Genomic DNA, 16,643 nt, shown 5'->3' with positions numbered 1-16,643 from the left:
CTGCTTCTGCTTCGGGCACCGCACAGCAAGAAAGACTGAAGAAAATGGCATTGGATGCATCTTATATAGCCCTGGCGCACTGACGTCAGGGAAGAAGCGACAGCAACCGACGCCGGAGCAAGACTTTGGAACTCTGGCCGACTGCGGGACCGCCTGATGGCAAGATAACCCAAGTGTAATGACTGCAGCAGTGAAACACGATGAACATCAACATTTCACATCACCAAAAGAACAACATCCCCACGGTGAAGCATGGTGGTGGCAGTATCATGCTTCACCAGCTTCAGCTGGAACTGGAGCTTTAGTCAAGGAAGAGGGAATTATAAACAGTTCCAAATACCAGTCACTTTTGGACCAAAAACCTTCAAGCATCTGCTAGAAAGATGAAGATGAATTTAGCCTTTCAACACGACAATGACCCCAAGCATGCATACATCCAAATCAACAAAAGAATGGCTTCACCAGAAGGAAATTAAAGTTTTGGAATGGCCCAGTCAGAGCCCAGACCTAAATACAACAGAAAATCTGTGAGGTGACCTGAAGAGGGCAGTGCACAAGAAATGCCCTCGCAATCTGACAGATTTGGAGTGCTTTTGCAAGGAACAGTGGGCAAATATTGCCAAGTCAAGATGTGCCATGCTGACAGACTCCTACCCAAGAAGACTGAATGCTGTAATTAAATCAAAAGTTGCTTTAACAAAGTATTAGTTTAAGGGTGTGCACACTTATGCAACCAGCTTACTGTACATTTTTTATTTTTTATATTTTTTCCCTTAACAGATTTGTTTATCAATTTAAATGTACAGGTTATAAGTCAGATTAAAGGTTGGAAAAGTTTTGAAATGATTTATTGTTGTCTCATTTTTTATATCACAAATACCTGGCATTTTAACAGGGGTGTGTACACTTTTTATATCCACTGTAAGCTCTGATAAACACTTTGAATGCTACAATACCAGTATCAGTGTATAATTCCCAGCAGTTTGCAGTGAGAGAGGATAAATTTCCACCTAAAGATACAGCCACATCTACAAGGAAACATGTCTCCCTGACTTGCTTGATAAACTGCCTACTATGGGCTAATCTACTACATATTACTACGGTTGCATTCATAAGAGGCTATACAGTAACATACCATACTGAGGAACTCCCAATGTATATGAACCTCACTACAAAAGACAAACATTAGATATGAACTGTAAGTCCAAAGTCTGGCATAAACACACATTTCCTTCCAATTGCTTATTGATGAGAACAATTTAAGGGAAATGGGAAACATTCAAATTCAGGGTGAACTCTACAAAGAGTACAATAATAGACATTTGCAGGTCAAAACTGTGCAATCCCAGGCTGTACATCTTCAACTTTATTAAGGTTCTTTTGATCAAAGAATTTGAATAAAAACAGCACAGATAAAAAAAACTAGAATGCATAACAAGTACTCAAAACAGCAGAATAATAATGTATACAAACAATGAAACAAAACAATTCTGAGATAAAATAATGCGAGTGATCCGAGTGATCCTAAAAGTAGTAAAATAATTCATCAAGAGCAAGTTCAAATGAATGCAACTTAAATGCACTTTTGAAATGGATCACAGAGGATGCACATTCCAAAGGCACACAGCTTGATTGCTAAATTAACAAATGCAGACATTTCTAGCCATATCTTAAGAAGTACCAGCAGTCCCAGGGAAGAGACATTTCAACACCAATTATTGGCAGAGAAGGTCAATGAACTCCTTCAGGTAAAGGGGCCCAAGTCAGGCATCAACAGACAAGCCAATATAAAGTTTTAAAAATATTACATAACTAAACAAGGAGTCACTGCAATGACATGAAGCGTTTTTCTCACTCTACCAGGGCAAGCTACTGATCTATAAAGTCTCATTTTTAAAGGTAAGACAGTCCCCTACTCCCCCATTCAGTAGTGTGAATGAACTGCCTTGAAGTGTGGTTCAAAGGAGTAGGGCAATTAGCTTGTGTGATGGTATTCATGGTTTTAATCTAGAAGTACCCGCTTATTTCAGGGGCATCGGGTACTGACTTGTCGGAACATGGGCTAAATTCTTGGTTAGGCTTGTAAAGGCCTCACAGCCAATAGCCTAGTAACTTCCTATGATTCTATGAAGTCAGGCAGAATGCCTTGATAACACTTTTACAGTGTTGCTTCTGTCTACTTCATTCCAGCAGGCACCCTTCTACGAAGCAAATAAAACAACCACAGAGAAGCCTCCTTTCTGACAGCAGATGGAAAGTCCTGCAAGCAATTAGCCCGTGGTAGTTCTCCCTCTCAGATTTCTCCTGCTGGCAGCAGACGGCAGTTTCATCCATGTGCAAATAAAAATATTTTTCAGGAAGAAAGCAATCAAAAAAAAAGCAAGCAAGAACAACTGCAAGCCCACATCCCTGTAGAGACCTCTGACCAAAGGACTTACAAAACTAATGCATAACCAAATGTCCGTTCATCTGGAAGGATATGATGACATATCAAATAATAAAGGCCATCTGACAGGCTTTGGGCTCAATTCTGCTGCACTCAAGTCTTCTAATAATGTAGTATAGCCAAGGAAGGGGAGCTATCTAGAGCAGCCATCTTTCTGCACCAAATCCATGCTACTATCTCTGGCACAACAGAAAGGCTATTCTTTCATCCTTTACTGCAACCTTTATAACGGGTACCTGACAAATCTTCAAACGCTCAAAATTTCAATGCTACATGGTAGAGTCAAACGTTCGAAATTTTGAGTGTTCGAAGACAGACTTTCAATGGCGCCATAATGTGCAGATAGGGAGACTTTCCCTTTTCTGCACTAAAGTGCGGTCTCTGAGTTGGTATATTTAAGTAGGAGGGTGTGGGGGGTGCAGGGGGGCTTGCCCCCTGCCTACGCTGTTAAAGTGTTTTTTTGTTTTTTTTTTAATTTTTTTTTTATTTGATGTTCGAATATCCAAATGTCGAACATTTGGTCTCGACCATGTAACGTTCGACATTTTGGATGTTTGACATTTAACATAGACCCTTTATAACTCTATACCCTTCTTAATTATTTGCTTGCATAACTGATTTGTTTTTCTCACTCTCTTCCAGGGTCTAGAATAATATTCCTCTCCACATAAGTGGTGACTGCCTTCTTAATTTGGCAAATGTCCTTTATTTTATTTGACTTTCACTGATAGGAAGACTTGGCACTTACTTTTTTCTAATAGTCCTGGGCAACCCCCACCCCAACTTCTACGAAACTATTCCAGTAAGCAGCCTTGCCTCTACCATAAAGCATCACATATTGTCCTCCTCAGTCTCCACCACTCCCTCCTCCAGATGGACAAATAGGTGCTACCCCCGAAATTCCTTTTTTACACTCTAACCAACTCTTCTAGTGCCAGGGCAACTAATCATAGGATCACAGGAAGCTACTAGGCTAATGGCCCTAGGGTCCTTACAAGCCTAGCCAAGTTCTACCCGTATTTCCATGATCAGCATCTAATGCCAGTGTCCAAGAGAGACACAGGTGGAACCTCCTGGGGTGAATTTATAGTTATCCAACCAAACGTCTAGATTGCATTTTAAGAGGCCAATGAGGTGTTCTGTTTGACAAGAAGTGGGAGTCTGTTCCAAAGGTGTGGCAACCTCTGGGTGACAAATCTGTCCTCCAGCAGGTTTTATTAATGTCACATACCAGGTTAAGGTTGAGTAACCCGTGTACCATTTGAGTTGCGGATATGAAGCATTTTCAATAAAGCAGGGATACAGGGATACTAATCATAGGATCACAGGAAGCTACTAGGCTAATGGCCCTAGGGTCCTTACAAGCCTAGCCAAGTTCTACCCGTATTTCCATGATCAGCATCTAATGCCAGTGTCCAAGAGAGACACAGGTGGAACCTCCTGGGGTGAATTTATAGTTATCCAACCAAACGTCTAGATTGCATTTTAAGAGGCCAATGAGGTGTTCTGTTTGACAAGAAGTGGGAGTCTGTTCCAAAGGTGTGGCAACCTCTGGGTGACAAATCTGTCCTCCAGCAGGTTTTATTAATGTCACATACCAGGTTAAGGTTGAGTAACCCGTGTACCATTTGAGTTGCGGATATGAAGCATTTTCAATAAAGCAGGGATACAGATTGCCTTATACGCAAGGCAGAGATCACCTCTGAGCAGTCTGTATGAAACAGAAAAAAATGACAGTGATTTCAGACGATCCACATTGGACAGATGCTGACTACCTTGAATTTTCCTTGTGAGGAACCTATGTGGTTTCTCTAATTGCTGCAGGTGCTTGGAAAGGTACATACCAAAATGGGCGTTGCGCTCAATTATTGGCCTGATGAAGAAGAGTACAGGACGGTTATAACTTCTTTTTTTCTGGAAGCAATGCCATTACTTATGAGATAAGCAATATAGAATGCCTTTATTACTACTGTGGAGACATGGTGATCAAAGGTAAGATTGCTGCCAACCTGTGTGCCCAGGTCTCTCACCACTGAGTGCGTACTTAGCGTGTCACTGCTGAAGTGGTAGTTAGCAGGAACATCACTCTTACCGAAAGGGATGATAATACATTTTTTTCCATTGAGTTTAAGGCCATGACATTGGCACCAATCATTTGTTTGTGTAAGACCCTCCTGCACGATGATGACATCATTTGGAGATTCTATGACAGCTCCTATTTTGCAGATATGGGCAAACTTTGTCAGCCACAGACCTTTAATTTTTGCTTGAACTTCAGAAAAATAGATTCCAAACAGCAGAGGTCCCAGGACTGATCACTGTGGTACATCACTGGTTATGGTTACAGGTCTGCTGCTGGAGGTGGATTCCCCTATTTTGACTATATGTGTTCTATTAGTGAGCCAACTAGTGACCCGTCTAATGATACAAGGGTTGATACCAAGCTGGGTGAGTTTGTCGATGATGCCTGAGTGGGGAATAGTGTCAAAAGCCTTGGCTATGTCTAGGTAGGCTGTATGCACAGATTTCCCCTTGTCCAGGGCCTTGGTGACTGTCTCAAAGAAGTCTACCAGGTTTAACAGGCATGATCTCCCTTTGACAAATCTAAACTGAGTGGGATCAAGTGTCTGGAGATTGCCTATATCTTTGTTGATTCGCTCCATGGGCTTGCAAATAAGGCTAGTCAGGCTAATAGGGCTATAGTTCCCAGGGTCAGTGGAAGCACCACCTTTGTGCAAGAGAATAAAAGGTGGCCATTTTCAATTCAGCTGGGATAAGGACAATGCTTACACTATGATTGAAAAGAGTACCCAATGGTGTTGTTAATTGTTGTTGGAGCACATGTAGGATGCAGCCAGGGATGTCATCAGGTCCCACAGATATTATGTTTTTGGCCTTAAAGAGGGCGTTTACAACCTGCTCTTTAGGTATAAAAGGTACAGGACAGGTGGTAGAGATGTCATGAGGTACATGTGGTGGGGACAGGGGAGTGAAGTTTTCAGAGAACTTGTTGGCCAACAGGTTCTCTAGGTCCACAGGCTCAGTATATACATCATTAACTACCAGTTAGGCACAAATCTGGGTCTTTCCTTTTAGGTTATGGATGTAACTAAAGAACACCTTATGGTTGTCCTTAGTTGAGGAAACTAATCTGGATTGATAGTTTGCTTCAGGGGACTTCACAAGAAGTCTTACTTGCATGCTTAAGATGAGTATGGAGTGTTTCCAGTTTATGGTTTGCTCCCTCTTACTCTTAGAAAGCAATTTCTTCCTCTTATTGCAAAGGCTGTTAATGGCAGTTATCCACCAGGCAGGTTTTCTTTTCTTTGAGGAACTTGTTTTGGTCCTATTAGGTACTGCTGAGTCAATGCAGTTATACAAATGTTTGTATAAAGCATTGGTGTAGAACTCAGCATAGTTACCAATTCCATCAGGGGGGAGGTGCAGTGAAGCTACTTATATCACCCTGTAAGAGATTATAATCTGCTTTGGAGAAGTTTTTTTAGTTTAGATGCTGCTGGGGGGGGGGGGGGGTCAGGTGTGATAGTTACTTCAAATGAGACTGATTTGTGGTCAGATTTCACCAGGGAAGACCTCACAGTGGGGTGCTACAGTGGTCCCCCATACTGCTAAGCACCAGATCCAGGATGTTGGCACCCCTTGTCTGGGTGTCAACCAGTTGGTCCAGGGCACTGGAATTAACAAGGTCAACGAACCTTTGGGCAAGGGAGTTTGAGCACGAGTAATTTAGCCAGTCAATGGATGGGTAGTTAAAGTCACCGAAAAACATGGTGTTCAGAAGTATCTTGATAGACTCAAGTAGATCCAAACAGGCAGAGTGGATGTCCTGATTCATGGAGGGGGTCTTATAGCTGGCAATGACTTGAATTGGTGTCCTACCAACAGATAATTGCACATCAAGTATTTCCAGGAAAAGATACTGTTTAATGAATCTGGAGGTGTATTTATCTTTAATGAATATTGATACACTGTCTCCTTTAGCTTTCATGTCTTCAATTTGTGGTATGAACGTGTGGAAAGAGGTGTAACCCGATATTTAAACAAGGTCTCTGTGACTGCACAAATCTCTGCGTCTTCCAAGGTGAAGATGGTTTCCAGTAAGTGCAGTTTCATGTTAAGACTCCTAGCATTTAGCTGCATAACCTTCAGATTGTTTTTAGATGGAGTTTTCATGTCAGGAATTTTGTCCTTGGGGCACTGCCTAAAAAAAGCACTATGGGGGTGGCAAGAGCCTTAGCCAGTAGCTGAAATCCCATGGGTGACACATTAAGACCATATCTGGCAAGGCATCGAGGTCTGTGGATCAGGTCATCCCAGGCTGACACATACTGGATCCCCATAGAATGACTAATAATCAAACTGCAGTCATATGAGTCGTCCTCATTGCTCCATCCCACTAAATCATAGAGCAAAGTGTCCATTACTTAATTTTGCTACTTTCTTTAGAATGATCTCTACTGCTACCGTTTAAGTAACCTGTGCATTCCTGCTTCAAGATGGCTGATACATACTATGTTATTATTGTACCTGAAGTGTTCACTTCATTTAAAGTAACTGGTCAAGACTGAGAAAGAAAATTTGCGGAAGCTCTATTATCTTTAATATAAAAAAGTGAATGCTGAACAGTTGTGGTGGCAATCCTTCTGCCACACCCTTCACTGAAGTGTCCAGCACTTCATTCTTACAACCACTTTTTAATATATTTGTAAATAACTTGTGTAAAAACATACGTCAACATTGTGTGAAGTACTAATATTATCATGTGAAGTACTGTGTCATATTTATGGTAATTTACAAAATCATGGTAGAAGTCTGCAGTATGCCATCCTAGAAACTAAAAATAAGTCACAAGTGTTGCCACCTCCTCCTCTTCCTCAGCTGTACAACAATGACCATGCTCTCACTATGCCATAGATTTAGACAATCACATCCACTTGAAAAAATCCCTTCTCCTCCTGCAATTATAAAAGATGTCCAAAAGATCCAATACTTAAGCATGTTACTGGGGCAGAAGCTGAAGCTGTAAAAAGCAAAAGGAAACGTCTGTGTCCAGAATCAAACTTTAGCTTGGCTGGTTCCCCAAATAAAAGTTTCGCTCTATTTCAACTAAACTTTTTTTTTTTTTTTTTGAAAAAAAAAAAAAAAAACTCTTTGCCTTCTATTATATATATATATATATATATATATATATATATATATATATACACACACACACAATGCAAAGCTGCTTGCTAAACATCCATAATAAAATCACAGTACAATGGAAATGGGATACAAGATAATCATATCTGTCACTGGCACCCCAGCAAAAATACCACTGTCAGCACTCTTTGGTACATGCCTCACTCAGAACATCATAATTGTTAAAATGCTCCTGTCCTACATGCTCACAGAAACTCCAAGGCAGTCAACTTTGTATTACTCAAGGATGCATATGGGGGCATGGATCCAATTCCTGAGTCTTCACTGCAGTTAAGTTAATCAAGCAGGAGTCTAAGGTTCTTGAAAACCACTCTCCTTGACATACAAAATATCTTACTTGAATGCAGTAACAACAGTCGTCAGTTACCAGGCCCGCTTCTCATGGCAACAGCTGCCCACAATCTTTTTTTTCTGCCAAGTAGCCTTCAAGCGTCACCTTTAAAGAATTTCATCTTTGCAAAGCATGTCTTTCTTCCTTTCAGCAACTGAATATTGACTAAAATACTTTCAGATGAAAAAAGTGCTTAACCTATGTCTGTGGTATAGCTCCTGCTTTGCTGTTCTTGCTTTTCGGAAACAAAGAATATATTTTTAAAGCCGGACACCAACAAAATGTAACAGCACAAATACAACCCCCCCACACACACAAGGTTTGCTCTCATTACCATCCTCCACCCTATGCTGTACTTCATGCTTCCTGTGCTGCACTGTACTATTCACTGTTCTACAGCTGTATTCCTGGTGTCATCAAAAAACAAAATTCCTACTGAACTCGATGTGATCACCTAAGTAAGCAAGTAAAATGGTCATTAGTAACTCTTAACTCATCCCTCCAGTAGAGCTCTTTTGAGTGTGTACCTTTAACTCCTAGTGGGCATGGCTTCAACATTTAAAAATTGAAGTTATCACCTTACATTTTTAACAAATACCCATTGACAGAGGTCATATATCAATACAATTGTGTTTGCTATCATGTATGCTTCAAGATAAAATTTTCCAATACCTTTTATGTAACATGGTTTTGATATTATTAATGCAAATATGAACAGGCAATATTTGACGCCTACAGGAGCAGTAGGGTGTAACTGCAGAAATGCCTGGAGACGTCACTCGGCTGTAATGAGTACTCAATCAAAATGAAGTTAAACAAAAGCTGCTGAAAGATCATTGAGACTTCATCTCAAGGAGGAAAATACGTTCTACAACCTGCAATACCTCTGAAGCTTAGTAAGCATGGGATGTCTGGGGCGGGCTTAACCTCTCAGCTGGTACACCTACGCAGGCAAGCATGTTTATAAACTCTCCACACCTAGCTAGACAGTGACCGTCTCCAAGGCAGACACTTTTACCATTCCACCCTCAGATAAGGAGTGTATGCCTGTAGTGAGACCCACAGATATCAATTCTACATTGAAACCCAGACCAACCCCTCCCAACATCCTGGGAATTGAAAGGTTCTGGCTAACTGCTCTCTCCCACTTCTCCCTGACCATCCAGTACTGTGGCAACTAATCAAACTTGAGTCATCCAGCAGTAGTTAGGGTAGTCTTTCTATGCCAAGAAGTTGGCTTACTTTTGGTTTGAAGTTTTAACAAACAACCATATGCTCCGCAAGGATGGCATGCAGGGTCAAGCCAACAATGTAAACCACCAACGACCAGCAAAAAACTATAGTGAACACGCAGTAATGAAGAAATAATGATGATTTATTTATAATTCCTTCAAATCCAGACCTGTTTCGGCTATTCAGCCTTTATCAATGAATACAATAAACTTTATATTGTATTCATTGATAAAGGTTGAATAGCTGAAACCGGTCTGGATTTGAAGGAATTATAAATAAATAATCATTATTTCTTCATTACTGCGTGTTCACTATCGTTTTTTGCTGGTCGTTGGTGGTTTACATTGAAGTTTTAACCCATGATTATATACTTCATTCTTTTTACCTTCACTTTTTTAGTATGAACACAGACTGTGTACTCTATTCTCACTCCTTTCAATGTTTCTTTATAAACATTCAACTAAAATACTGAAACTCTAACTTGCATTTGAAAATACATGACAAGTTCCAACATATACCCTACATAAGAAAATGTTTATTTTGTAAGAAATCTGTTAATGGATAAAGAAGAATTAACTCCTGTCTTGATTGCCTCCACCTATAATACATTTGAACTTATCAACTCTTGAGCATTGTGCAGTCCTATGTACCCACTCAGCTTGGAGGGAATAACGAGAAGAAACAAGAGCAGTACTACCTCAATGACACCCTCTGTTGCAAAGATGTTGGGTTTGATTTTAGCCAAGTACATCAGAGTCAGGTACAATGTAGTCTCTGGTTTTGCACGGTTTAATTTGAGTTGCTTTACTGCCCCACACAGTACACCTTCAACTCGGTCATCATTGCCTTCAGCTTCAGCTGCTTCTATTTCATCCAGTAGGGAAGCAGTAGGCACTGGGGAGAAAAAGATAAGAATATAAATGTAAACATACATATATGCATTTAAGAATTCATACAAATAAAAGCTCAGTATTACACTTCTCTTCTGAATTTCACATCTAAGGAAACATTAATTATTAATTACTTGAATCACTCTTCGTGACAGATAATGTCCAAATGAGACATCCCATTTTGAGTGAATACCAGTGGAAAAAATCCATGACAAAACCACCACCACTAATGAATCAAGTAAAAAACAAAAAGCATATGAAAATGTGCAACATACAAGATCACATATATAGAACACACATTAATGAAACCATCCCAGACAGTGAATTAACTGAAGAGCTCTCATATAGAGTCAAAGCAATCTACTAATAACAGAAGTTACCTGCTTTGAGACTGAAGATAGTGAATCTACTGTCAGACAAATTCAGCTCTAACTCCCTTTCTCCAGAGTCTAACCCACAAGATATATCTGAAACCAGTTCACCTCCAGCTATCACACAAGACCAAGTCCTAAAAGAACTATCAAAAACTAAAAATACTGTATTGATGGGTCTTGAAAATATCCCTGGATGCATCTTAAATAGCGTGAAGTACAACATAGCTATCCCTCTAACAACACTATTCAACCTCAGCCTCTTTTTAATCAAACTTACAAGTTTTATACCAAGGGAATGGAGAACAGCTACAGTCATTCCCCCTCCACAAACGTGGACCGTCCACAGACCTAGGTAATTTCAACAGACCTAGGTAATTTCATACCCATGTCTGGACAGCCTCATATGTAAAACCATGGAAAAAAATTATCATGGAACTCAATAAGGACAAAGGAAGCCTCCAAACACTGGACCTATATGAATAAATGGTGGGCCATGCTTACTCACCCTGGTTCACTTTTTTGAAAGCCAAAGCAATGGACAAAGGTAAAATGGTACACACCACATACCTTAACCTGGGCAAAGCTTTTGACACAATCCAGCAATCAGGCATAGTAGAAAAGCTAAATAAACTGGGAATAATCCCCTTATATCACCCAACAGACTGCCAACTGGCTCACAGACAGGAAGGAGATCAAAATAGGGGACGCTACCTCCACAGAGAGACCAGTCACCAGTGCAGTCACCATGGTTCAGTGATGGGACCTCTCCTGTTTGGCACCTACTCTTCTACAGTAAAAGCCATTATTAAAGGGTTCTGGCCAACTAAGTCTGCAAATGACTGCAAGTTAGGAGCAGTCAATGAATCATCAAATGACTTAGCCATCCGACAGGTTGGTTTGTCCCCAACAAATAAATGGTGCCAAAATCATGTACTTGAACTAAATGTCACAAAAATACACTATCAAATCCTTCAGGAAGCCATCTACCCTAGGGAACTAATACTTTAACAATACTCCCCTAAGAGTTGATAGAATTGTTTATGATTTGGGAACTTATGTGGACAGTGACTCAAGTTTTGATCTGCATGCGTCCACTGTTGTAAAAAAGTCCTTCTATATTGCACAGCTTACACACAGAGGGATTGTGTCTAGATCTAGGGATGTCATTGTCTGCCTTTCCTCAGCCCTAATTAGGCCAATCACTTAGTATAATGCCCCCTTTGGCAAGTATCTGTCCAGGTACATGAACAATCGGAATGTCCACAAAAGATATCTTAATAAAAGGATAAAAGGCCTCAACAAATATGTCCTACATGGACCAACTCAAGGCCTGATCACTATACTCTGTATCCTACAGACTGCCAAGAGGTGACCTGTGTCTGGCATACAAGGAAAGTACAGTTGTGTACACTTAACCATAAATGTAGATGTTCGAGTGTATTCACTGTTGCAGTCATTACATTTGGGTTATCTGCTTGCAGGTAGCCCTCAGTCGGCCTGATTAACGAAGTCTTGGGTCCTGCGTCAGTTGATGTCCCTTCTTCCATGATGTCAGGTCGTCTGGGGTATAAAACATGCAGCCAATGCCATTACATCATTTTTTCTTGCCCCAGATGGGTGCCCCCCTAATGGGGAGCAATTAAATATAAAAGTACAATGAAATACCTCCAACAAAAAAGCAAATAAACCAAAAAGACTTAAGCATAGAAAAGGAAAGTAGAGGTATAGCCAAAAGAAGTTAGGGGGCTAGAGGGAGGGTAACCAGGACTGCAACAGTGAATACACTCGAACATCTACATTTATGGTAAGTGTACACAACTGTACTATGTTCTTCGTGTTTCACTGTTGCAGTCATTACATTTGGGTAGATTCCCAAAGCTGTGCTTGGGGAGGAGGAATTTAGATAGCATTAGGACCAGCAATAAGGCCCTGCAAGACTGCAGTGGCAAAGCCAGCTCTGGATTTAGAAAAAAATTGGCAAATGATGATAATGCTTGGTGAAAGTATGTACAGAAATCTGGGTAGCAGCTTCTAGGATGTCCCTGGTAGGGCAGCCTCTGAGAAAGGCTGCAGAGGTAAGATGCAGCCCTGGTGGAGTGAGGTCTGATCCCCTGGGGGATGGGTTTTCCATGGTGCTTATAGCAGAAATTAATGCAATGGCCTATCCATTTAGAAATAGTTTGTTTCCCCTCTGCCCCTGCAGCAAATGCTACCAGCAGTTGTTCAGATTTCGTTTGAGGTTTAGTCCTGTCCAAGTAGGATCCGAGTTGTCTGTGCACATCTAAGGAATGCAATATCCATTCTCATTTATTCTGTGGACTGGGAAAGAAGGTTGGCAAATGAATGGACTGATCACTGGACACCATCTTGGGCATGAAGGATGGATTGGTTCTGAGGGACACCCTGTCCGCATGAAAGACTCCACTGCCATAAGGGCCTGTAATTCAGATACCCTTCTAGCTGAAGTGATTGCTAAAAGGAAAGCTGTTTTCCAAGAAAGTAATTTTAGGTCTGCAGTAGCAGCTGGTTCGAAATGAGGTAGAGTGAGTTTCTCCAAAACAAAGTTAAGATCCCAGGGTGGGGTTTGGAGCTCTCCTGGGTGGTCTTAAATTTTTGGCCCCTCTGAGGAACTGCTTGAGCAGTGGATGAGAGAAGAGGGAGGGTTCTGTGTTATAATGAGCTGAAATGGCTGAGGAGTGGATTTTAATGGAGGAGAAAGACAAGCCATTGTGAAGCATCTCAGTTAAGTATTGTAAAATCTGAGGTAAATTGGGCTCTGCTGTGCTCATCCCTTGAGCTTGGTTCCAGGCACAGAATCTTTTCCATTTTTCAGCATAGGATTTTCTAGTGCTAGGCCTCCTTGCCTCTAAAGTGATACCCATCACAGGTTTACTGATGGGTGGTAAAGGAGAGATTATGTAATTAGGCAGGCTGCAAGGTTCAGTGTTAGAAGCTGAGGGTGCAGAATCTGGTTCTCTTGTTGAGAAAACAGGGAAGGAATCTGAGGCAGGTGCCATGGGGATAACCGTGACACACTGCGCAGGAGGGGCTACCAGTGTTGGCGCAGCCAGTCTGGAGCAATCAAAATCATCCTTGGTTTGTCCAGTTTGATTTTTAGTAGTACTTTGGAGAGCAGAGGCAGAGGGGGGGAAGGCATAGACTGATAGGTTTTTCCAGCTGAAGGACAGAGCATCCACTTTCCAGGCTTGTTTGTGGGGAGTCCTTGTGCAAATTTTGTCCAATTGGTAGTTCTGGGGAGGGGCAAACAGGTCTATATCTGGGCTCCATTTGCTTGTCGACATGTTGAAAATCCTTGGTTCCAGTTTCCACTCGTGTGGGTCCATAAGGTTTCTGCTTAGTCCGTCTGCCAGTGTATTTAACTTTCCTGACAGGAAGTGAGCTTGTAAGTGCACTTGGTAGCTCAAGGCTGTGTTCCATAATACCATGATTAGTCTGCAGAGGAGGTAAGAATGTGTGCCCCCCTGCTTGATTATATACCACTTAACAGTGGTGTTGTCCGTCTTTACCATTAATTGTCCTGGAAGAATGTGGTCCTTGAAGGCTGTCAGAGCATTCTGTACAGCTAACATTTCTTTCTGATTGATATGCAGGTACATTTGACTTGGGTTCCATTTGCCCTGAATGCACTTCCCTGCCAGGTAAGCCCCCCCATGCATATTCTGATGCATCTGTTGTTAGGGTTTGGGTGGCTGGGGGTGGTGTGAAAGTAGTCCCTTGTTTTGGTGGCAGGCCTCTGCCCACCAAAGGAACTGTAGGCATAGGCAAGGTATGATAGGAATAATTGCTTCTAGATCCTGAGAATGTTGATACCATAGGCTTTTTAGATACCACTGCAGTTTCCTAATATGCAGTCTTGCATATGGAATTAGAAGAACGCAGGAGGCCATGAACCCCAAGGCTTGCAGTATTTGTCTTGCAGATAGCAGGGTCTTTGTGGCCACATGTTTGAAGTAGGTTGTCAAATGAATTTGTTTCTCTGGTGTGAGGTAGGCCATCTGGGAAGTTGTACTCAAGCTTGCTCCCAGGAATCTAATTTGTTGGCAGGGTACCAAGTTGCGATTTCTTTTCGTTTATGGTGTACCCCAAACAAGTTAGAACCTTTTATACAAAGGTCAGATGACTCAAAAGTATGTCCTGGCTTTCTGCCTGAATTAGACAATCGTCCAGGTATGGGTATATTTGAATATTTCTTTGCCTGCAAAATGCAATAACTGGAGTTAGGCACTTTGTGAATACCCTGGGCACAGTAGATAAGTCAAAGGGCAGTGCAGAGAACTGATAGTGCACGTAGCCTGCTTTGAAGCATGGGTATCTTCTGCAAGATTCCCTGATTGGGATGTGCAGGTATGCTTCTTTTAAATCTAGTGTTGCCAACCAAGCATCTTTGCCTAGCATAGGAAGCAATTGTATAAGAGTCAGCATCTTGAATTTTGGAATCTCCAGAAAGGTGTTTAGAGTAGATAGGTCTAGAATAGAACACCATGAATTGTCTTTTCTGGGTACCAGGAAAAGTCTTGAGTAGAATCCTTGTCCCTTTTCCTCTTCTGGTACCAGTTGAATAGCCCCCATGCTTAAAAGAGAAAGTACTTGTTTTTGGGCCTCTGTCCACTGATCTCAGGGTAGGTCCAGCTACCCGCTTGGTGTTGGCAACATATGGAAGTGAAATATGTATCCCTGGGATGCTATATTTAAAACCCATTTGTCCTGGGTAATGAGTTCCCAATTCTTTGCATGAAGAGCACTCTTTCCCCCCAAAGGGGCAACCAGTTGATATCATCATCATCATCATCATCCCCCTTTTTCCCATTTACATGGGGTCGGGGTATCGTATTAACTGTCGCCAACTCTCTCGATTCAGTGCCACTCTCCTGCCTTCTTCAACACTCATGCCTGACCGTCACAGATCTTCTTTCACACAATCCATCCACCTCTTTGCTGGACGCCCTTGCTTCCTCTTACCTTCTTCCTGTCTGTCCCAAATCTCCCTCACCAGATTGTCTTCTGCTTTTCTACACATGTGCCCATACCATCGTAATCTGTTCTCTTTGATCTTTTCTACAATTGGAGCTACTTCGGCTTCTGCTCTTATGTCCTCATTTCTTCACCTGTCCCGCAGTGTGCATCCTACCACCTTTCTCAGGCACTTCATTTCCATCACCTCTAGCTTCTTCAGCTGTTCTGCCTTTACTGCCCAGGTTTCTGTACCATACAGTAGTACTGGTCGCACCACTGTCTTGTACACCTTACTTTTCAGCTTCTTTGGCATTCTTCTGTCATAGACTACACCTGATACTCTATGCCAGTTGGCTGCAGCCCCTCTGATTCTAGCTTTGACCTCTTCATTCAGACTACCCTTCTCCTCAACCACCCCTCCCAGATACTTGAAGCTATTTACCTGTTCCACTATCTTCCCATCTATCTCTATTCTCAGCTTCTTCTGATTTCCCCAATCTGCTGCCATTACCACTGTCTTATCTGTGCTTAGTTTCATCCCATGTGCCTTCAGATTTGCATTCCATTCTCCTATCCTTTGCTGAAGTTCTAGATCAGAGTCTGCCTGTACTGCCACATCATCTGCATACAGCAGCTTTGTTGCTCTGTCCCCTTCAACCTGTTTGCTGATGTAGTCCATTACCAGTATGAACAGCAGTGGGCTCAGAGCTGAACCCTGGTGTACACCCACTCCCACTGGGAACCTCTCAGTGAGGCCAAACACTGTTCGTACTCAAGTCACTGGGTCCTTGTACATAGCCTGTACTAATTCTACCAATGTTTCTGGGAATTCAAACCACCGCAGTACTGCCCAGATCAGCTTTCTTGGGACCTTGTCATATGCTTTCTCCAAGTCTAGGAAAGCCCAGTTTGACTCTCTCCTCTTCTCTAGTTTCTTCTCAAGTATCTGTCACAATGCAAACTTCGGATCAATTGTGCTGCATCCTGATCTGAATCTGAACTGTTCATCTCCCATCTTACATTCTACTGGCCAAAATCCTAGAAAAATGCATCCATACCCAGATGCTAAACTATCTCCTTGACTGCAACATCCTGTCACCTACTCAGCATGGTTTCAGACCTGCCCATAGTACCACTACAGCTCTCCTCTGCTTCACAGACACAGTAAACCG

General features: G+C 41.8%; 1 protein-coding gene across 3 annotated transcripts in view; it reads right to left on the bottom strand.

Annotated features, from left to right (window-relative positions):
- The window catches only part of INTS1 (integrator complex subunit 1), a 2,399,836-nt gene that overhangs the window by 2,317,845 nt on the left and 65,348 nt on the right, over positions 1–16,643 (bottom strand). For all 3 annotated transcript variants that reach the window (XM_044089756.1, XM_044089757.1, XM_044089758.1), the window contains exon 4: positions 9,931–10,127. In XM_044089756.1, the coding sequence (XP_043945691.1) occupies positions 9,931–10,127 (197 nt within the window). The remainder of the gene's footprint in view (positions 1–9,930; positions 10,128–16,643) is intronic.

Source organism: Protopterus annectens, chromosome 12.part0 (assembly GCF_019279795.1).
Source record: "Protopterus annectens isolate FY-2018-M chromosome 12.part0, PAN1.0, whole genome shotgun sequence".
Taxonomy (NCBI): domain Eukaryota; kingdom Metazoa; phylum Chordata; order Ceratodontiformes; family Protopteridae; genus Protopterus; species Protopterus annectens.
This window is presented reverse-complemented; position numbering and strand designations above follow the sequence as displayed.